This window comes from Falco rusticolus, chromosome Z (assembly GCF_015220075.1).
Source record: "Falco rusticolus isolate bFalRus1 chromosome Z, bFalRus1.pri, whole genome shotgun sequence".
NCBI lineage: Eukaryota > Metazoa > Chordata > Aves > Falconiformes > Falconidae > Falco > Falco rusticolus.
In genome coordinates, this window is record NC_051210.1 from 32,557,906 (window position 1) to 32,579,164 (window position 21,259).

At 47.5% G+C, this 21,259-nt stretch overlaps 1 protein-coding gene across 3 annotated transcripts in view; it reads right to left on the minus strand.

Annotated features, from left to right (window-relative positions):
- The window catches only part of ABCA1 (ATP binding cassette subfamily A member 1), a 97,303-nt gene that overhangs the window by 13,971 nt on the left and 62,073 nt on the right, over window positions 1-21,259 (minus strand). For 2 of the 3 annotated variants that reach the window (XM_037374358.1, XM_037374359.1), the window contains 25 exons: window positions 20,105-20,345; window positions 19,378-19,517; window positions 18,568-18,684; window positions 15,378-15,566; window positions 14,324-14,529; window positions 14,055-14,231; window positions 13,223-13,445; window positions 12,652-12,873; window positions 11,810-12,014; window positions 11,162-11,275; window positions 10,528-10,699; window positions 9,833-9,964; window positions 9,186-9,325; window positions 8,180-8,317; window positions 7,424-7,644; window positions 6,887-6,959; window positions 6,134-6,336; window positions 5,062-5,110; window positions 4,048-4,161; window positions 3,529-3,680; window positions 2,954-3,078; window positions 2,473-2,571; window positions 1,117-1,306; window positions 867-961; window positions 426-458 (listed from right to left, as the gene is read on the minus strand). In XM_037374358.1, coding sequence (XP_037230255.1) covers window positions 426-458; window positions 867-961; window positions 1,117-1,306; window positions 2,473-2,571; window positions 2,954-3,078; window positions 3,529-3,680; window positions 4,048-4,161; window positions 5,062-5,110; window positions 6,134-6,336; window positions 6,887-6,959; window positions 7,424-7,644; window positions 8,180-8,317; window positions 9,186-9,325; window positions 9,833-9,964; window positions 10,528-10,699; window positions 11,162-11,275; window positions 11,810-12,014; window positions 12,652-12,873; window positions 13,223-13,445; window positions 14,055-14,231; window positions 14,324-14,529; window positions 15,378-15,566; window positions 18,568-18,684; window positions 19,378-19,517; window positions 20,105-20,345 — 3,770 coding nt within the window. The remainder of the gene's footprint in view (window positions 1-425; window positions 459-866; window positions 962-1,116; window positions 1,307-2,472; window positions 2,572-2,953; window positions 3,079-3,528; window positions 3,681-4,047; window positions 4,162-5,061; window positions 5,111-6,133; window positions 6,337-6,886; window positions 6,960-7,423; window positions 7,645-8,179; window positions 8,318-9,185; window positions 9,326-9,832; window positions 9,965-10,527; window positions 10,700-11,161; window positions 11,276-11,809; window positions 12,015-12,651; window positions 12,874-13,222; window positions 13,446-14,054; window positions 14,232-14,323; window positions 14,530-15,377; window positions 15,567-18,567; window positions 18,685-19,377; window positions 19,518-20,104; window positions 20,346-21,259) is intronic. The other variant, XM_037374360.1, reaches the window with a different exon arrangement.

A 21,259-nucleotide genomic window follows, 5' to 3' on the forward strand; every position in this document is an offset into this window, starting at 1 on the left:
ACTGCTGCTTAGCCATGATGTCTCCTACTCCTTGTTTCTGGGGTTAAATACCCATCTTATGACTGTTCACTATGCTGTTCCATTTAACGAATGCAGCTATCCTCTGCTACCAGCACAGGCAAAGCAGGACACCTCCTGCTTCCCTTGCTTGGAACAGTAGAACAGTAACACGTCCCAGGATGGAGTATCAGCAGACTAGTCCTGCAGATTTTTCAAGCCAATACTGCTCTCCACACAAGGCAGGCATGCTTTCCAGTGATATGCTCTTGGATTTTCCCAGTTTATCCTTAAAACATGCTCCCTCAACATTTGGCAATTAAGAGTCACGTAAAACAAATTGCAAAGCAGGGTGGGCCTGTCCTGCTTAATACAGCGATCAGGGGTTAGAGGACATGTACAAGCTAGAAAAAAAGGCAGTAACTCACCTGAACTCATTCACCCAGATCTTGTTCTTTAAGCTGCAGAGACACAAAACAAAGCCAATGTATAATACGTGGAATAAGAGGAGAGGCAGACCTACCAGTGCTGCAGGTACACAGCCAGGGAAGAGAGTGCACCAGTCACTCACATCTAGCATATGTTCCACCCCTCCTCTTCAGTGTAATCCCTAGGGTTGGTGCCCAGGCTTCCCCACCACTCTGCCCGCAAGGCTCAGGACACACCCCTCAGAGCTGCCACAGCATCACTAATAATGCAGAAACACCACCTGACCCGTGGATCAGGACAGTCTGAGGGGCTGAGTGGGTCTGGCTCACTGCTGAAGAGCTTGGGTTTTCCAGGCCTATTTGCCTGATCTTTAACAGCTTACCCCAAACAGCAAGCAGCATTTGGGGGTGGGGAAGGGAGAGGGTGTGTTCAACAGCTACCTTTTTCCAATGATCTGTGCATAGGTCTTCACCAGGTAGTCTGATATATTGCGGCCTGTCAGATTCTGGAGAATGTCAGCAGTGTCTTGCTCACGCTGGTGTCACCGGGAAAAACACAGATAAACACCCATCAGAAAACACAGGTGCCTAATCAAACAAACCATGTGCAGTGCTGCACATGAGAATCACACCCAGCTGGTCTGCTCTCTGGGAGCATTCTTCATTGCAGTGCCTCTGAGCTCCCTCCTACCTGTGGGGGTGGCAGCCCACCTGCACCAGGGGGGCACACGGGCAGCATCTTCTTTATCTTCTCACTGCTGCACTCACAAGATGGGGAAGGGTTCTGCATGCTCCAGTTGCCTTTCAGGAAGATGTCCAGGACTGACTCTGGGACTGAAGTGGTGGTCCATTCCTTCTGCCCCACAGTGCAAGGAGTGTCTCTGTGTCAGGAAATAGGCAAGGCAAATGCAGCTTTAAAAAAACAACTATGACGGCCTTTGCTTACAAGCCATTTAAACAACAGACAAAATCCCCAGAAAAGGCAGGATGCTTTTCAAAACAGCCTGACCTTAATGAGACAAACAGCTCAGAGCAACAGAGCAGCCTCTGCAGCTTCTAACAGATCCCAGTGCTAAAGAGACTGAGCCTGGCCGGCACTGAGCAGTGCTGAACACTCTTCTTAGTCGCTCTGCAGCACAAGTGCTTTACTTCAGTCAGTCCCAGCATGTGCAGCATGCAGAGTTCAAGGAGTGTCTGGACGATGCTCTTAGTCATATGGTTTAGTTTTTAGTCCTGCAAGGAGCATGGAGTTGGACTCGATCCTTATGGGTCTCTTCCAACTCAAGATATTCTATGAATCTGTGATCATGGCTGACAGACAGTTTTTGGATGAAGTTTCTCCCTTTGGGGCACCAAAATACTGCTATTCCCTGAGATGGCATCAGTGGTCAGCCTCCTGCCCATGCCCAGCTGCTGTGTCTATTTTGTAGGACACAGTTTACTTTCCATGACTGGCCAGCACATAGAGTCCCTCCCTCCCCTCCCCATCATCCTGTGAAAGTAAACTGCAGTTATTCCAATCTAGAGACACACCATCCCAGCCTCTGCATACCCCTTCTACACTCATGGCCTGGCTCTTCAGCCATCTGCCCAAGGCCATGCAGCAAGTCAGTGGCAGAGTGAGGAAACACCACCAAAGCTGTGTGGTTCTCCACTCTCTGCTGGCATTTGCAGAGGTGCTAACCTAAGTTTCTAGTGCAGCCAGGAACACAGGACTGTGGAATGGGAATAGCTACTGTCAACAACATACAGCGACATGACTAGGTTCTTTTCCATGTTCAGGACCAAACAGTAATTTGAGGGAGAGACTATCTCCTTTCCATCTCTGTCAGCAAGGACTTCCACTCAAACCTCACTCCCTCACCATGCTGAGGGGTGGTAACTTCCTAAAAGGTCCTGAGCAGAAAAACTGAATGTAGTTGCAGCTCTTTTGGCTTAAACCCGTTGCTGTCCATGCATGCCTGTCATTCACTAAAACCAGCTAAATCTACTGGGTGACCAGAAGCCAGGGCTGGGCTTCCCCTTTCCAGTCCAGAGTTCTACTTACGGGATGGAATGTCCCTGCATACAGCGCGTCCCAAAACCAGGCTTATTGAGAAGGGCATCCAAAAGCCTCTGAGTGCCTGCATCTTCTGGAGCATCATTGCTATGGGTACAGCAAAGAAACACTATTGGGTCAGTGGAATAACAGGCACACAGCAAAAGCACAGAGCAAGGCTGACAGTACAGTGAAATTACTCAGGAAAAGGATATGGGTGGAGATTTCCCATTGAAGAATGCTTGGCCTAGGAGCACACACACTCCTAGTCTTTTTGCATAGTATTACTAGGGTCATAGCACCATTCAGAAATGGATATGGTCTTGCCAGTAGTTAAGAGTTAGCATTTAAACGTCCAAAACCAAAATACATAGACTCTCTTAAAACATGCTTCTGAGCTAAGCACAGAAAACAAATCTAAACAACCTGTTAAGGAACTCAGTAACTCACATTTGCAGAGAACAGAATTTCTAAGCCACACAAAACATACCTAATAAAGGTGTACTGCTCATCATACATCCAGGGCTGTAATTCCAGGCTGGGATACTTTCCAAAGGGAGGAACGATCAGGCTGAACATGAGAGCAATACACACAAAGACAGCTGGCAGCACAATCTGAAATAGCAAGGAAAGAGCAAGCCCTTTTGGAAGTGAGTATTTCCAGAGGCATCAGGAGTTGCATGCGAGTCACTTAATGGATCAAAACTTTTTCAGAATTTCCCAGGAAGGCCTTACACCAAGGCACTGCTAGATACCAATACAGGACCTATTCTGGCATTCCATTAGGACACTTACATGGGTTGCAGAGTGTTCAGCCTGAATCTCAAGGCCAAATTTTGATTTGAAACTCAGTTGCATCCTTGCTGTGCAAGAATGCTGTAACCACTTGGTTATCATGTAACTCCTTTCACTTGCACAGGCCCCCTTCAGCTCAGATATGCAGTGAAGACCAGTTTTGGTTATCTGCATTCCCTTGAGGTTTTCTGCCCACCTTCAGCTCTGAATATAATGTGTGATCCAGAGCTGTCCCTGCTGAGGGACCCTGCACACGTTGGGTGCTCTCACCTGAGCAAAGAAGCCCTTCCGGCTTCTCTTGGCAATAAGCAGTCTCTTCCACAACAGGGCTATGAACTGCTGCTGGGTGAGCTTCCAGCCCTTCATCTGGTAGGAGCCTTTCCCATCCATGCCACTGAGAAGGTCTGTCTCTCTGGATTCTGCTGGCAAGAAAAAGTGACCCTCATTCAAAAGCTCACAGAGATGTTCTCTGGGCACTTTTGTGCTGGAGACACAGGGTGACAGCTGGAGCAGCTACTCTCACTCATCAGAAGGGGGGAAAAAAAAAAAAAAAAAAAAAGAGTGGTGAGCAGAGACAGCAACAGAAATTCACACAAACGCATTTTCACCCCTGTGTCTCTGAGCCTTCATGGGAAGACTGAGCAGGCTGTGGATACTGCACTGCCCACTATTCCTAAAGGCAAATAAATCACCACTCCTTTGGCAGTCTCAGCCTTATGATCTGCAGTATTTGTAATATGAAAGAAAGTGTCCACGAGAAGAAAACAGGCTTGAGCCCCACCACAATACCTGGATCTATGTCTGAATCATTAGGATCAAATGCATCATCTTCTGTAAATGGACGAAGGCAGCTCTGTCTGTCTCCAAACACACGCCTGTTCCTTCTGGCTGGCAATGTCCCATCTGCAAATAATGCAGTTATGATTAGCTGAACTGCTTCAGTTAGTCTCCCATGAGGCCCAGAAAAACAAAAGCAATCATCATCTTCATTTCACATGTTTCCATTTGCAAACTGAGGAGCTGAACTGGAGTGACTCCAGTGTAGGTAAAAGTAAAATTAAGACTGTTACTCTGCAAGGGTCATATGTTTTATGTACTGTCCTAGAAGCTTCTTCCAGTGCACTGGACACTATTTAATTTAGCTATGGAAATGGCAGGCTTCTCTTACTGTAAGAGAATTCTCACTTAATACGCTTATGACTCGAAGTGCAAGTTGCTAGCACTAGTTTATCAGGAAATGCTGGCACGAACACTCAAATGGAGTGAGCTGCTCTCAGAAAGTCATTTGGTCCCTACTGCAATCTGACCTTGTCAAGATTTTTCCCATTCCTCAGAGTAGACAATAGTGTCAGTCAAGTAATTCACAATACACTCATATACTAGAAACTCTCCACTATTGCAAAAGAAAGATGCGACCACTGAGTCAATCGAAGTTAACTGTATATAAAAAGCATGCATTAAGTATACTAAGAACAGCTATTTTAGGTCATTAAAAACATCAGCATAGCACAGTGCCAGTTCAGTCTGAAGCAGGGCCTGTCACGCTTTGGCATGTGTCACTGTATGGCTGGACATGCTGCCATATACGAAGGTCACCCACCTGCTCAAGGCTGGTGAGATCAGGAACACTCTTCATTTGACATACCTACTTGACTGTTTATTCCCCTGGGAGCCAAGCCCTGCACCAAGATTTTACTCCTGAAATACTGAGGCTTGGTCAGCCTTATGCTTGAAAAGCACAAATACAAAAGGGTACCTCCCCCTGCAATCCCCTTCAATGCTGCAGGAGACAACTACACCTACCTGAGGTATCTGCATCCACACCACTATCATCAGCCACTTTCAGGAAGATCTGAAAAGCAATGGTAAGTGCCAGTGAAAATTAGAAGAGGAGTAATATTCTGGAGACTGCTTCAGGAGATGACATGAGAATGCACAAGACTGATAGATGCAGCACAAGAACAGAAGACACAGGGTTTATCCTGTGTGATGGCGACATGGACTGTGTGGCTTCTCTCCAGCTTCCAGGAGCCAGCCTGTAACCACATACCAGCTGTTCCCCCTTTCCGATGTCAGTTCTCAGTGCATCTCAAACACTGAGAGGTGGGAAAGAGCTTAAGACCTAGTTACTAAATTTGGGGAATCTCATCTTCCTCCTAGTCTGACAGTACCCACACTCCTGTCCCTGCTTGAATGGGCACCTTTGTGGAGCTTGTCCTACAGACTAAGCCAGAAAAAAATACATTTTCAAATTGCATATAGCATCCAAGGACTTTGCAGCTGTGGGAGGACTTAGAGAACAACAGCACCATTTCAGTTCCCCTTATTATTTTAAGAGGGGAAGAAAAAAAACAAACCAACCCCTTTTCACATAAAGAGGGGATAAAGTGCATGACACTTCTGTGATAAAAGAAAGGCAGACTTCTCAGCTGGCACACAGCCACAAGGAACAAATCCTAAAAACATCCTTGACTGGGGCATAGATCTAAGTGGTTTCTGTAATGCATGGTCCTCAGTACTGAAACATGTGTTTTCAGTTAAGTGCAGCACAACACATCCCTAAAAATACCTCAAAGGTGTTTACAGTTGTTAGAAGCCAAACTGAGGACCAACCTTCACACGACATCTCAGCAAAGCGCAACTGAGTACAAAGGACCTGCCTGTGTTGGCATGTAATACATTTCAGTTTTTAATGCATGCTTCTGAGAGCACATGCTTCAACAGGGAAGAAGACAATCCATTTTGGAAAGGAATGCAAAGCTGCCTGTTCCACAATAAATGTTTACAGGAAGAGGCAAGACTCTGTCTTGTTGTGTTTCTGCCATGATTCATTTTGCCTAGTTTAAGTCAAAAGGAAAATCTTCAGCTCTCTCACCTCCTCCAGCGTGGTTTCAGAGATGCCATAGCTGGAAATGCCAAGATCAGAGAGGCGGTCATCAATTTCATGGAACAGCTCCACGAAAGCTCCTTCTTTAGCAGCTTTGTATGGCAAGACATAGGTTAATTCATGGCCAATGTCCTCCACCAGTCTGGCCTCAGGAACGTGTTTTGTAATGAGATTTGAAATTGCAGAGACATCTAAAAGAACCGAAAGGAAAAAAAACATGTTCATCTTATTACTGCTCATTATGTGGAAAGAGCAGCTCAGTCTGAAAGATTTTGCCAGAAGGAAAGGAGGGAAAAATGGGACATCTCTGGAAAGTGGCTCATTTCCATGGAAAGTTTAGTTTCTTTTTACATTTAACACAAGCTGGGACAAAAGCCTGGATCCAAACCTGGCTATTTTTTCTTTGCACAATTTGGGAGAGCTTTTACATGCTACTGGCAGTCCTGCAAGTCATTGATGTACAGTTCACCAGTAAATGTTACATATTGCTAACAGGCCTAGCAACTACATAATCTTTGGACACTACATCTCAGGTCAGCTGGAACTAAAGATGGTTCACTGAAAAGTGTTCCAATATTTACACATTTAAAAATACCATCTTTGCAAATTTCCTAATTGTCCCAAGACTGTAGCTACACAGAAGCACAAGGTTGAGGCAGTTGTCCAAGGCCAAATATCAGCAAGAGTCCAAGAGTAATATCAGCACTGGGACTGAATCTTACATTCTTTTCCAAGCCTTACCTATTGTCAGTGTGTCACTTTCATGGTCACTGCCAAGGCCAGCATCAGAGCTACTCTGGGAGACACTGTCATCCTGGTCGCAAAAGAGAAGACAAGCATTGTTTCCTGCTGTTATATCAAAAAGGGGCCTAGAAGATGCTGCATGCTAGGGAACTCCAGCCAGATGCTGCAACATGCTGGATACTGTACAGAGAGTCAGAAAGTAATGGTGACATACCACTGCAAAGGGCTGACGTACAAGTAAGAGGTCACAGTTACAAAAGTGAGCGCTACAAAAGTGTACACTTATCTAGTCTGTATCTCTGCAATTGGCTTTGGACCACTGGCATTGAAAGAAACTAAGGGAGAGGTATGCCCCACGCAACAGTTTAACCAAACACAATCTGGCATAATACCTATAAAAGCAAGTAACTGCTTTTAAAGAGTAAGGGATTTCTCTTTGAGACATTCTACCACGTAAAGTCATAGCTGCTGCTTCCCAAAAACCAAAGATTCCATGAAGGAAGAATGAATATGAGCAGGAAGGGTCAGCTGTACCTTTTTCAGATAGGACACCGTGCTGCTGCTGTTTCGGCAGGAACTCAGAGAGGAATCCACATCCTTCTTGACCAGGGTCAAATAATAGCCTGTTCCCAGCTGGTTCTTCAGGAAAAGAGAAGAGCCAACACAGCAGAGCTTGCCATGAGAAATGATGGCAATCCGGTCCCCCAGAATGTCTGCCTCATCCATGTGATGTGTGGAGAGAATGATAGTGCGGCCTGGAAGAAAGCAAGCGAAAACACTGCTGGCAAATCAACCATACCTGTGTTCAAGCCAAAGCGACAATCACCTGGATCTTGCCATGAAGCTGAATGGGTGGTTGATGCCACAAGTCCAGGCTCCTTTGAATGAGGCTAGCAGATGGAAAAGGTTCACAACTGCTGCCATGGGTTTATTCTCTTCACTCTGTGGGCTCCGGTCATACTTAACAAAGGCAGGTTAATTTCATGCCAGCAAGGTTGCTTGCACAGTGCAGCACAGAACACTGCTGCACATCAAGGGTGAATTTCTGACTTTAACTGCCCTCACAAACCATCAAGGAACTTTGTTCATGAGCTGTGACATGAATGGGATAAGAAACGAGTATAGATGAGATCAAAACATCCCTGCCCTGCATTCTCTTCGTTCCTTCCTCAGTGCAGGCAACTATAGATTTGCAAAAACACATTGCTATTTCAAGAACAGTCATGGGTCAGATTCATTTTCTTTTGCTTTCCATGACACATTCATTACAAGTAAAGAAAGACCACATACCTTGTCGATACTTCAGGAGCAATTCCCATATCCCTCTGCGAGAATAAGGATCCACCCCAGCTGTAGGCTCATCCAGAATGACAACCTTGGAGCCACCAACAAAGGCTAAGGCAACTGAGAGCTTCCTCTGCATGCCACCTGACAGGCACAAAAAGAGGTGTTCAGGCTGATGCAGGGATGAGGGGAACAGCAACAGCTGCAGCACAGTGGATAATAAGCTCTCCACATGAAAGCAGAATTGCATACTGAGAAGACCAAGTACTGCTACTGTTTCAGGCCTTCAGGATCTCATCACCTTCAGGACAGGGGATAATTCACCTGGATGGTCTTCCCTTTGCAAAGTCCCACTCCCAGCTGCATGAAACCTCACCCTTCCAGAAGTGAATCATACTATTTCAACATCAGCAGTAGCAGGCCATCAGCTTAGAGGCCTAACCACATCTAAGGATCCAGAACACAGGTCTCCAGAACCCGAGCTGCAGAAAAATGTCCCCAAGAAATACTCTTCCTGTGGAAGTGTGCCAGAGGCAGCAGCAAGAAATTACATGACACTCCTCAATGCTAAAGCCAACCTGTGGCTATCTGCTCCCCCTTCCCCAGGTCAAATGCAGTCTGTGCTGGTAGTTGAGCCAGACAAAAGAAATGCACATATGGTTCACAGACCACAAGGGACTTGGAGATTATGGTCTGAACACCTCACCCAAACCCAGAAAATCCAAACATATCAGTAAGCATTAGGAGAACACATATCACACATAGCTGGACTGTGTCATGATGGAAACAAGTACAAAACACTCAGAGAAAGTGAGTGACTTGTTATGGCCATTAGACAGCATAAGACAGTGGTAAGATAGGTAAGTTTACTACAATATACTGGTTAGGCACTTAAAGTTCTTAATTGTGTGATAGTCCTTTATTTAATTGGAGGATCCAACCAAGGTCCATGATGTAGCCTCTGTGAAACCCAAGAAAGTTTTTCTGGGGCTGAGGAAGCAGCTGAACCTACCAGAGAGTTTGCTTGTCCTAGCTTTCAGTTTGTGAGGCAAACCAACATCCATTGCCATCTGCTCTACCTCCTCTTTCACCTTCTTTTCCGGCAGCCCTTTGAGCCGAGAGTAGAACCAGATGTGCTCCTCCACAGTCAGCCTAGGGAATAGAAGCAGGCTCAGGGCACAGCTAGGAGCACCATGGTGAGATTCATCCCTTGCATAAGCATCACAGCAGGCATGTTTGGTTGCTTGGGAAAACATCTTTTAAAGCTGAGGTTTCAGGAAGGAGCTACAGACTGGGTGTGCTCAGCTTGGGCCTGATTTCATGGTGTGGCTATTCAGCACCAATGCAAACAATCCTCCTCTAAGGGCACTTGACAGAGTACCCCAAACATTCCACATCAGTAGGCACTGGGGAAACATTGAAATTTAATGGAGTAGATCTCTTTAAGAAGACATCGAAGATTTTGCTGATAATTCACAGGCATGTATGAATGTACTAATAAAAAGAATCTCCTAGTACGAATCCCACCCCACCCCACTGTCTCACATCATGCACACAGATAAAGATAGGACTGTCTTAGCTGAAAGCACACTGTGTCTCCTAAAGAATCCAACGACCTGTTGGATCACACCACCCCTGCGTCTCACAGATGCTACTCACAAGTCAAACAGCACATTGTGTTGTGGACAGACACCCAGGTTCTGCCTGATGGTGCTGAGCTCAGAGCGAATATCTTTGCCCAGGATGAAGGCTGTACCCGAGGTTGGGGGGAACAGGCCAGTCAAGATGGACCTGAAGGACAAACACAACAGTAAGCAGGTTCCACCACTAGGAAACGGCTGCTGCACATGCTGAGGTGGATGGATGAAGAGTGGGTGGAAGCCCTAGGGAACTCCCACATCTGGAAAGTAGTCTGAGAAACATCTCACTAATGGATAAAAAAAAAAAACCAGCTACAATGGTTTTAGCAGTGATCAAAGCACACCCACATGACTCTGCTTGAAGGAATGTTTTCCTCTAAAAGCTTCTCATCCCCTGTCCCAACTTGTTTCCTTACACTGGTAAAGCATAATCAGAATCACAAATGGCATTACTAAAAAAAGCTGCCAGCAGGTTCATTCAGCACAGCCTCAAGGTGAACTACCCCTAGTTTCAGCCCCCCATACCCATGCACCCTCACAACTAGCAGCTGCACAACTAGGGTAAGACAGCAGAATTCCACTGAAATCAGTGAAGCACCCTAGTCTGCACCAGCCTGCACATTGCTGTTGTACAGACACCTCTACCATATTGACAGGAACCACAGCATTCAAAGTTGCTTCCCCCACTGTATTAAGTTATTTTTTTGTTCTTACATGGTAGTGGTTTTCCCTGCTCCATTATGTCCCAGAAAGGAGGTGATTTGTCCTTCATAGAAGTTCAGTGTGAGACCATCTACAGCAACTTTCTTGCCATCACGATAAACCTTGACCAGGTTCTGGATGGAAACACCAAGGCTCAGATGCATAGGCTCTTCTTCTTTGCAAACTGGAAGAAAACAAAGAAAAGCAGAGAGAGATGGAAGTTTTAACAGCAGCTGTGTGGGAGTACTACCCAACATCACTTCCCCCCAGATCTGTGGAAATCAAGGAGAAATGAGCTATATGAAGAACTGACCACAATTCTTCCCCAGAGACAAGAACCTTCCACAGAAGTTTTCTTTTGCTTTTTTATCTACTGGGCTTATCTGGAGATCTCCAGTGTTACCAGGGTTGGCAAAAATGGGCTGAATTCTCAATTCCGTGAGGCTGGAGCACCCACCTGCACTCAAGTGGTCACAGTACCTTGAGTTTATCCAGACACACCCACCTGATCAGCACACCCAAACCGTCATAACAAAGGGATGACCAGTTTCACCTTAGCTATGCCAGTCCTGTTGTCCTTGGACTCTCCTTCCAAAAAGCCAACCATAACACTTCACTGTAGAAAGGCTCTGTGTCCAGCACTTACCTTCTGAAGGCCCCTTCTGGTCAGGATGAGGGTGCTGCCTGTCCTGTGGTTCCTCACCAAACCAATAGGACTTTGTGAAAGGAAAGTACCAGGGCCTGGGAATCCCATACTGGCCTAAAGAGAAAAGCATTACGTTAGCCTGTCTGCATCTGTCCCTTTTTGTTATATTAGCTTTCAGGACAAGGGAAGTACTCCACCCCAGTAAGCCTCTAGGTCAGGCACGACTAAGAGGAGACCCTTCCTGGTGAAGACACTGTCAGACTTTGGGGGTAAAAGCTAACTCTTGTCCCAAACTTCACTTTAGGGTTAAAAGCCCTGTGCTGGAAGGTGTTAAGCAGCCACATGTGGTACTGATACTCTCAACTCCTTCTTTGCAGCAGGGTTCATGGACTTAGCAAGCAGTTCAAAGGAGGGAACCACCGAAGTACAGCAAAGCTTCTGGGACTAGCTCAGCCATCACTTGCAATGGGGCACAGTGTCTGCACTGGGCAGCAGGCAACCTTACTGTGATACTGGTCTGTGGTTTCCTCCACAACCTCTGCAACTCTGCTTAAAAATGGGCCAAATTTGCACCTTGGCAAATGAGTAGGGTGAAAGGATCTATTTAAATGTGTGAAGACACGATATTCCCTCAGAAGCAGACCTCACCTGGGAAGACAGATTCAATGTACCAAGTCATGACCCCATATAGGAAGGTGTCAAACAACATCATGACAGCAGATGTGGTGATGCTAAAGCCATCTTCTTCCAATGGGCTCTCAAAGAAGTTGTCCCACTGCACACCAACTCCCTGCTCCTCAAACAGTGCAAAGTACTCACAACCAAAGCCAAAGGCTACCGGAGACAGCAGGCTCTGCAAACAGGAGTCATGAACATGCATTCAGTTTTTCACAACTACTCTCCAGCTGGGCAGCTCAGCTCTAGCACAAGACTAAGGGACATGCTTCAGAAGCCTTACAGGGAAAGTCAAAGGTCCAAGAAGCACAACTATTTGCAGAGAGGGCAGACTCAGTCTTGGTTCCAGCAAGCAAGCAAGGCCCGAAATCTTTGTTGGCCCACCACCCAGAAGCGTTAGTTTCCCTATTTCCTTTCACTTGCTCTTTAGACTTTTATGCGAGGGAAGAGATCAGTAGCAGCAACCCTCTCCAGACAGGTAAGAAGTGCTCTGCAGAAGACAGCTGGTTCCTTCAGTCTTCAATTCCTTCAAAACCACCTTCATATCAGGTGGTACAGCATCACAGCATACAGAGATCAAGGCAGCTTAGTCTGTCTGAATTACTTCTACCACCAAGGCCAACAAACCCCTCCCAAATAGCTCCTAGTAGGCTGAAGTCCATCTCTTCACCAAGCCCAGCTCTGATAGCCTCTTACATGGGAAATTAATTCTCCCATTGCCACCTCCTCCCTTTGCTATCAGTATACAGCTAGGGAACTCTTGAGTACCATACTGGTGGCAGCCCAGTACCCAGGACAGTTTCCTCAAGACTCACCGCAAAGATCTTGACTGAGAAGCTGACGTAGTCCTGCCAGGCAACACACAGCACATAAGGCAGGTACAGTGTGAAATAGACAATGCCCCCACAGGCAGCTGCCAGGTTGGCCCTGGAGAACAAGGTGCTGATGAGGAAGCACTGGAGGATTGTCACAACACCGAAGATTGAGAGGAAAACAAACACCACACTAGGGTCACTGTAAGGCAGCAGATTCCCCATCTGGAAAGGAGAACAACAGGTGCATCAGGCTTTGAAATGGCTCTCCAAGGTGGCTATAGTGCAAGCAGGTCTGCAGAACTGCTGCTTCAGGGAGGCTGGGCTTGCTGCAATTTGCACAACAGCCTTCCCAGAAGTGGGCCAGTACTAGAGACACCTCCTCAGGAGTGCTGAACCTACTACAGCCCCTCCTGCTGTTTGCAGCCACTCAGCCCTGTTTTGTTCCAAAACCCTGTTCCCAAAAAGTTGCTGGTAAACCCACACTCACTAACTCCTCCCCAGTGTGCCATGGTAGACCACTACTTAGCAGGCTCTCAGGGCTCTAGATTCTGCTGCCACAGACCAAACTCACCTTAAGGATCAGCACCAGCAGGCCTGCACTCATCAGGAGAGGGATGAGGCTGCTAATGAACCAGCTTAGCCAAAGGATGCCATTGTCAAGTCCCATAATCCTCATAGTCTCCTTCAGCCGGGCTTCCTTCTCATACACAATACCCTTAATTATCACAGCCACTGAGTAAATCCAGGCTAGAGTCATGAAGAGAGGCATGGAGCGGCTCATGACACGTAGAAATCTGAGAAGGAAGGAGAGGGACCAAAAGAACAGCGTAAGAAACGTCACTGCAACTTCAGGTACTGCTCAAGGGCTAGCTGAGCAAGGTGATGGCTAAGGCTTGGAATGGCATAAAGCAGATGACATGCAGTGTGCGACACAGGATCAGTGTTTCACCATGCAGTGAGGCTGATGGGTCTAGAGCATGTCACTAGGCTGAGTGGGACCTAGAGTTGCAACTGCCACTCAGTAAAAGAGTGGCTATAAAGACCCGCCCTTCCTGGGGACTGCTCTCATCTGTCCTCTTTCCACTCTCCCATGCCTAGGCCTCTGCTTTTTTCCCAGTGATATTTTTTTTTGCCTATACCAGGTTTGGGGATACAGTCACATCTCAAGAACGTATTCTCTGTGTGAGAGCCCTGTACATACAGCCCTCCTCCTGGGAAGGACTCTGCAAGTCATTATATATTCCAAATCCTCCGTGCAGGTGCACTAATTCCAGGGATTAGGAACACTAAGGAGATTGCTCCACAACTGATAGTAGGGATATAAACCGTGCCTGAGAAGTGACAGCAACCCATGTCTCCCAAGCCACAATCCTGGGAACTTTTGAAGCAGCCTGCATACATACATGTCATCCACATAACATGGGTAGGGCATCTGCTGCACATAAACTCCTGTCTTCTTCTCCGTGCCTGTCTGCACCCTGATGATGGCCTGTTCCACCACATCCTGCAGGTAGGCAAAGCCTCCCCAAACGTAGCGCATGTCCTCAAAGGGGTCAGCACGGGGACCAGGATCCCAGTACCTGCACCAGCGGAACAAGACCTTTCCGTTAGAAATCCTCATCACCACATCCTCCATAAGAAATTGTTCATAAGGCAGGATGTCAGGACTCACCCATCCTTGATCTTGTTGGTCCTTTCCACATTATCAATGTCCATGCGTATCTTGTATTTCACATGTTGAGGAAGCTCCATGCTATTAGGAGCTATTTCAGTGAAGACTATGCCAGCCCAGAACCTCCTCTCATCCAGAAGCTCCAAGGACCTGTTTATAAGCCGGACTTCTGTGGCCACAGGCTCCAGTTTGTCCAAGTTGACACACTAGACAGACAGATTTGGAAGTGTTTATGGGACAAGTTACTACATCAGAAAGTCCTCTGCTTACGTTTGGGAGGGACAAAAAGGGAGAACTCTGCAATGGCAATGTTGTGCCCAGTGAAAGGTTGCAGCACTGAACTACTTTGCAATGGCTCATGGTAGCCTGCCAAGCTGCTAGAGACATCATTTGTTCCTGTTTGATGGTCACCTGCCAATCAAACATGTATCACTGAGAAATACCCCAGCAGAGGCAGTTTCTGGACAAGTGGTTAGACAGCACTGCATTACTAGCTGTGAGATCCCATCCAAGCATCCATTTCCACAGTCTTATTTTCTTTGTTACAAATAAATCAGGTCTGATCCAAAGCCTCTAAAAACCAATGGAGAGACCCTGGCAGGCCAAGGCCTGTTTCTGTTCGCATTCATCTGCCAAGGTGATCGAGTAACAAGAACAAATTTCATTATTCACTATGTCTTCCTCTGTTCAAAGCAGCTGCTAGCCTCACAGCGGTCCCCAGCTGAAGCCACAAATTGAAATGTGAGGGGTTACACTGCCGAAGCAAGCAGCAGCTCTCAGTCACCCAGCAACAGCTGGGTGGGAAGCCACATGCAGTGGCCAGAGTGAGACCTTCAAGAAAAGGCTGACAGCTGGGTTCCTACATCTTTATTCAGGCACCTGAATAAATGGTATTTTCTAACATGCTGTGCACTCAGCCCTACTAAAGCCTGGTTGTTTACAGAAAACGGACCAAGGAACTTCCATCTCCCCTTTCCAGGAACACCCCACCACAGAAATGGAGACCAAGCTGCGGCGCCCCACTAGCTCCTTGCCCACACTAGCAGGACCTCACCTCCATGAAGCGGGAGATGGTACGGATCGCCTGATCTGTCTCATTGAAGGCATCCACCCAGGTATACACTGAGCCATTTGCTGTCTCAAAGTCCTCCGGCTGGTTTGATAGGAAATGGGCAATATCCTCCACTGTCCAGTTGGAAGCTGGCAAGTGCAGGTCCCAGAGAGCTTTGCCTTTCAGCAGCGTCTGCGCACATTTTGTTTTCAAGGGAGAAAGTTGTTGAGAATTAATGTTAGATTTCATCTCTCATCATGATGAAGTACTACCAGGGAAAACGCCTTTTAAAAAGCTGCAGATAGAGGCCCCCTGCCATATGAGAAGATCAGCGTGGTGCGCTCCTTGCTTTTAGCCCTCTCACCGCAAAGGGTGTGCCGACCTCGGTATAGCGACTCCATCGGGTCTGCTTCTGCAGGCTGGCTGGCTGCCTCCGTGTCCTGCCACCCCCCTCCCGAGGAGAGGGCAGCAGAGAGCTACGCACGGCTGCGCACCCCGGGCACACAAACCAGCTCTTCAACCAGCAAAACAGGGAAGAGGGTTACGTGGGTTCAGGAGAAATGCGTTGGGCTGATGGTGGTTGCCGAGCTCTGCTCACCTCTCCCGAACAAACCTCTGCTCCTGGCTGGGATGGAGAGGGCACGGGGCACGGCTGGAGGCTGAACTGCCACAGTGGTGAGCAGAAATACCAGCACCAGAGGCCGGGTGGCTTTTCTTACATATTTTGCTATTACACCATCAGGGCAGCCCTGCACAGCCAAGATGTCCTGCCTCCCTCTTCTCCTATCTGGGACAGTGCTTTCTGCAGCTCGTTCAACTGCTAGCTTTCTGAGGACAGGTTACTGCCCCACTGTGTATGCCACAACACCCCAAACAAGCGCAGCCCAGGTAGAAGCACCTGCCATTGAAGCAGAAACCAGTCCTCTGGGCAGTCAATATAAGGGCAGACAGGAGGGGAGTGGCAACTGTGAAAGACACAGTTGAACTGAAGAAAGGAAGAGGAAAAAAAAAAACCAAACAAAAGCCTGCACAAGAAAGAAAACTAAAAATCCTAACAAATAAAACCAGAAAAATGGATTTTCTGCCAGAGCAAAGAATGAAGCAGAGAGGCAAGGAGCTTTCCCATACTCTGCTGTTACCAGCAAACCAGAAAGTAATAGGTCACACAGTTATGAAAACAGCATTGTGAACTGGGAAAACAAAGCAGGCAAGCTGGCAAAGGAGAACATGCAAGAAGGAAATCCAAGCAAACAGGGATCAGCTACTCTGTGCTATCTTCACATTTGGTCTCCCAAGGCTGGCTTATACCACCATGCCCAGCAGGAAGGGCACCATGCCTGCAGGGAAGGGGCTCAAGGGAAGAGGCTCAGCCTCATCATGTTCAGCAGCAACATTAAAGCTCATTAACTTTAGGGGCACATGTTGCCCTCCCTTAAGTTAGCAGCTGCATTAACATCAATCTGGAAGCGCCAGAGACTGGCAAGCAAAGCACACTCCTCTCCTTCAGCAGGAAGCAATATGCCAAACAGATTGCACAACCCAGAAAGCTGGGAGGTGATGACCTGCCACCCAGCAGCATGGCAGCCTCAACGACTTAACAGCCAGCAACGAACTGTCCTCCCCCTTCAAAGCAGCCACAAACAGGCAACTCTGTCTCAGCCTGTTCACCTACAAGTGATCCATGCCAGACCTCTAGAGTGAATGGAATGCTGCCTGGGAGCTGCCTTGGCATTGACAGTGAAGTACTCCTGCTTGTGTGAGCTGCTACAGGTGACAATAAATGAATCCCTGCTACTGTACCAATAAAGAGGAAGAGACCAGACTGCTGGGAAAATCAAGAATTAACTGCCAAAGCCAACACTGTTAACAAGAAGCATAAAATACAAAACGAAAAATCCCCAGGGCTCAGTAAAAAATAATTAAAATAAAGGCAGCAACATCCAGTTTTCAAAAGGAGGCTACTGCAAACCAATATCCAGACCCTGAGTTTCTGTCTGCACTCTCTGCAACAGTCCAATTTACAGTTGGTAGCCCTGATTCTCACCTCCCTGATGCCAACACCTATAGAATTAGCTTTCATAAAGCCAACTGAGGCACATGAATGATGATAATGATGCCTTTGACCCTCTAGTATGTCATGTTGATGGGGAAGTACAACAGGGAAGGTCAGAGAATGTTCAGCATTACATTGGGGTAAACAAATTAACTTCAAGGCTTAAGAGGCCTGAGGAGGTCTCTGTGTTAACAGCTGCAGTACGACACTCAACGAGCTGCCTTGCAGAGACAGCAGAAGAAGCTACCCTACAACTGTTTCTCTGTTGCACAATCCTAGTTTACATCACTGTGCTTCCAAAGACATCAGCACAGGGTGCAAAGATCCACCTGTCAGAGTTGCACCTGAGGGAAAACAACGCTGAACTAAACCACTTAAGCAGGTAATGCTGCAGTAATGCAGGTCTAACACCTGGCACAATGCTCCAGGGAGCCAACAAGCTAGCAGAAAGCATGTCAAATCCAAACAAGGCTCCCAGCCCCTTCATGGTCTAGTATGCACGGCACATTACGAAGCAATCAGCCGTAGGGTGATGTTTGCTCTTCTCCCATGAGCACCCAAGTACTACTAAATTAAGCATACCATGCAACTCCAAATTACGTTTTTACAAGATTTGTGCCAGATTACTGCCAGGCATCTAGTTTCAGCTCTAGCGTGACAGTCATTCAGTTCCTACTGTACCCAACGACATCCAAGGCCATCTGGCACCTTCCATGACCCAGTCTAGGTATATGACCACTTGCTTTGCTGCCATCACGACAACTATGTTGTGGAGAAGTACACAGCACAGGGAGCTAAACATGACATCCCCCCCACAGGTCCCCAGTTTACAGAAGTACCAAGCCAAATATTCATACTGCATTAGGGCAACACTGTGGAAGGAACAGTTCGTTTCCTACAGAGGCAGATTAGAAACAGGTGTTAAACATGCACTGCTCCTGTTTGCAGCAGGTTGTTACATGGAGGAAGAAATGCCAAGCATAATGCAAGATTGGTATAACCACAGTTTTTTGTGTTTCAAGAAGGGGTCCCATCCATATGATTTGTCTGCCCAGCTCAGCACTGAAGCACCATCTAAAGTATTTCATCACTTATTGCAGAAGATAACAGTGGTGATTCTGGCAAGGACATCATACTGACCCGAATGAGGTCCATTTCCTGACTACTTTCCATAAATCTCCAAATCTTCGGGCTTATCTCCTCCCACATGCCTCCAAGGTCACGAAACACACCCAGCTCCTGGAACGTCCTGTTCACCTGACAGCAAAGAGGAGAGGAAGGTTATTTCCAAAAGCTGGCAGAGATCCACTACAGGCTGAGAGGGTACATTGGCCTGTCAAGCAAACTACTGAGTGTTGCTCATATTCAGACAGCAGCTCAGCTTCTGCAAGGACCAGGGCAGGGAAAATCAAGTGCACTTGAAAGGAAAACACAGGGAACATGGATGCCTATGGCTGAGCACTGCTTTTCAAGGCTTAGTGGAGAACGACTGCCCCTGAGATGAAGGGTATACAGAAGCAGCCCCTCCCCATGTGCCAGAAGAGTCTTACTGAGGGAACTTGGGGAATTAGAGAGCACATACGGTAAATCACAATCAGAAATTAAGGCTGACCAGCCTGTAATGGAGAAAATTAAGGGCACTTAAAAGCTTATCAAGGTCTTCCCCACTCCTGTGTACCACATCAGAGATGCAAAGCCTGTGGATCATCAAACGGCATCACCAGGAAAGCTTCTAGCCAAGTCTAGAAAAAGAGTTTAGCCTGACCTTTTCTCATTGAGCCTTCAATAGCACGTGCATGGGAGGTGAGGGAGGTGAGAGGCTAGGGGGCCTGTGCTGTGCAGGCAATCCTTTCTAGGCTCGTGTTTGGGCCCAGTTTAACTAGAGCTGCTAAGCTGCACAGCCGGAGGACATACCTCATTCTACACATCAGAGGACAGGGCTAGAGTTACCTCAGTCATGACATTCCTTATGGCTGGTGTGTCTGGAGTGTACAAGATCTTCCCAATCAGCAAGGGTCTCAGAGCCCTCCAAATAATCCTGGAAAGCGGGCTGGATTCCAGGTTCTTCATCAGCTCATTGCAGTAGGGTGCTGGGGAGGACAGGACAAGTGTGATCACCTAAACAGCACATTGACAACTGCAGAAGACATGCCCTACTTGTGTGGGTTTCAAGGACAGTCACAGCTGGAAGTACAGCACTAATCAGCCAACAAAAACCCTCCTCTACTGCAAAGCTCCACAAAAAGCCCCTTTCAGTTCAAGCCTCCATGGTCCGCCCAGCAAACGTGGAGCACCCAGACAGCCTCCAACCTTAAGAGCCATGCCGCTAGTTTTGCGCTGCTCCCACCATGCTGCTGCATGGCAACAGCCAAATTTGTTCAGAAAAGGCCAGACCTCCAAGGGCTGCACATGACTGTACTCCCTCTCTGCATGAAGGAGGTCCACTGCACAGCCTTCTGTGGACTCTACACAAGGCCCCCAGGAATTCCTTGCATGCTGATATCCTCACTGGCCTTAAGTGCACATGCAGGAGGTGGAACGTGCATGTCCTTCTGAAACAGCAGAAGGTGTGCTGTCCCTCAGGACCATCTGCTTCCATCTGTGAAAGTCTGGGAAATGCTAGCAATGACAACCATGAAGTAGATGGGACCTTAGGCCATGCCAAGGTTACACTTACTTGTGGAGTTATCATAGAAGTTAGCTACATCATCTTCAGTGCTGTTGCCTCCAAACAGTGCTTTGTAATTGTTATCCTCATACCAGTTGAGGGATTTAATTTTGAGCCCTCCACCCTCAGGATGGCCACACACAATTCGTGACACAGCCTGGTAGATCTGCGTAGAGGAGTTTGAGGCATTCACATTGGTCAGGAACATCACCTCTTGCCTCATGTCACTCCAGCTCCTCATGCTCAGCAACTGAAGGGGGAGGTGGGAGAAAAGAGTAGAAGTAGAGATAGGAACAAAATTAGTAAAAGGAGATCTTGCCACTCTCCTTCAAATTGCACACCTGTTTTTGAACAGCTGAGAATCCCTTTGAATGCAACATCAACAGTAAAGACCAGGGAAAACACATTTCCCCCCGCCACAGCAAGAGAACATAGAGGAAGTCTCTTCTGTGCATGCACAATGAATGTGCCCTTGCCAAGCTCTTTAGCCTTAAGTTTTCTCCCTCCATGCTATGGGTGGTTCCAGTGCTCCCTGCCCTCTCTCGTGGAAGCCACTTGTCCTCCCAGTTGCACAATGGCTCACATTCCAGTGGTGCCCTCCTCATCCTGAGTGGAGTGAGGTGCATTGAGTCAGATGAGGGAGTAAGAGGCAGCACAAATTGAGCGCTGCTCATGGGATACAAGCTGCAGGCCACAGCAGTGTCACCTGGCACAAGTCCACCAAGGTCACCAAGCTTCCACTGATTTACACCAGGCAGCCAGTCTGACCTCCTAGATCAGTATTGCTTGTCCCTGCCGCAGCACCTCCCTTCCCCACTGTCAACAACATTCCCAGAAAACCCTGGAAAACATGCCCAGCTGCAGCCTAGAGCCTGATCACAGCATGAGCTGTGCACGCAGCCAGCCACAGCAAGAAGCCTTCTACTGCCAGGTTGGCCTGACACCAGGCTTGAGGTGACAATGTACAGCTGGCCAGGATGATTGGTACCTCCAGACTCATTTGTCCGGCATAAGCATCTACCTGCAATATGCCATCAACAAAAGCACCAGGTGCTCAGCCTGAGACACTGCATTGATGTTGCCATACTCAGAGGCATGGCCAAGCTCACCACAACAGAAAAAGCAATGCACCCTCATGAGCACTGGTTTCACGCTACAGGCTAG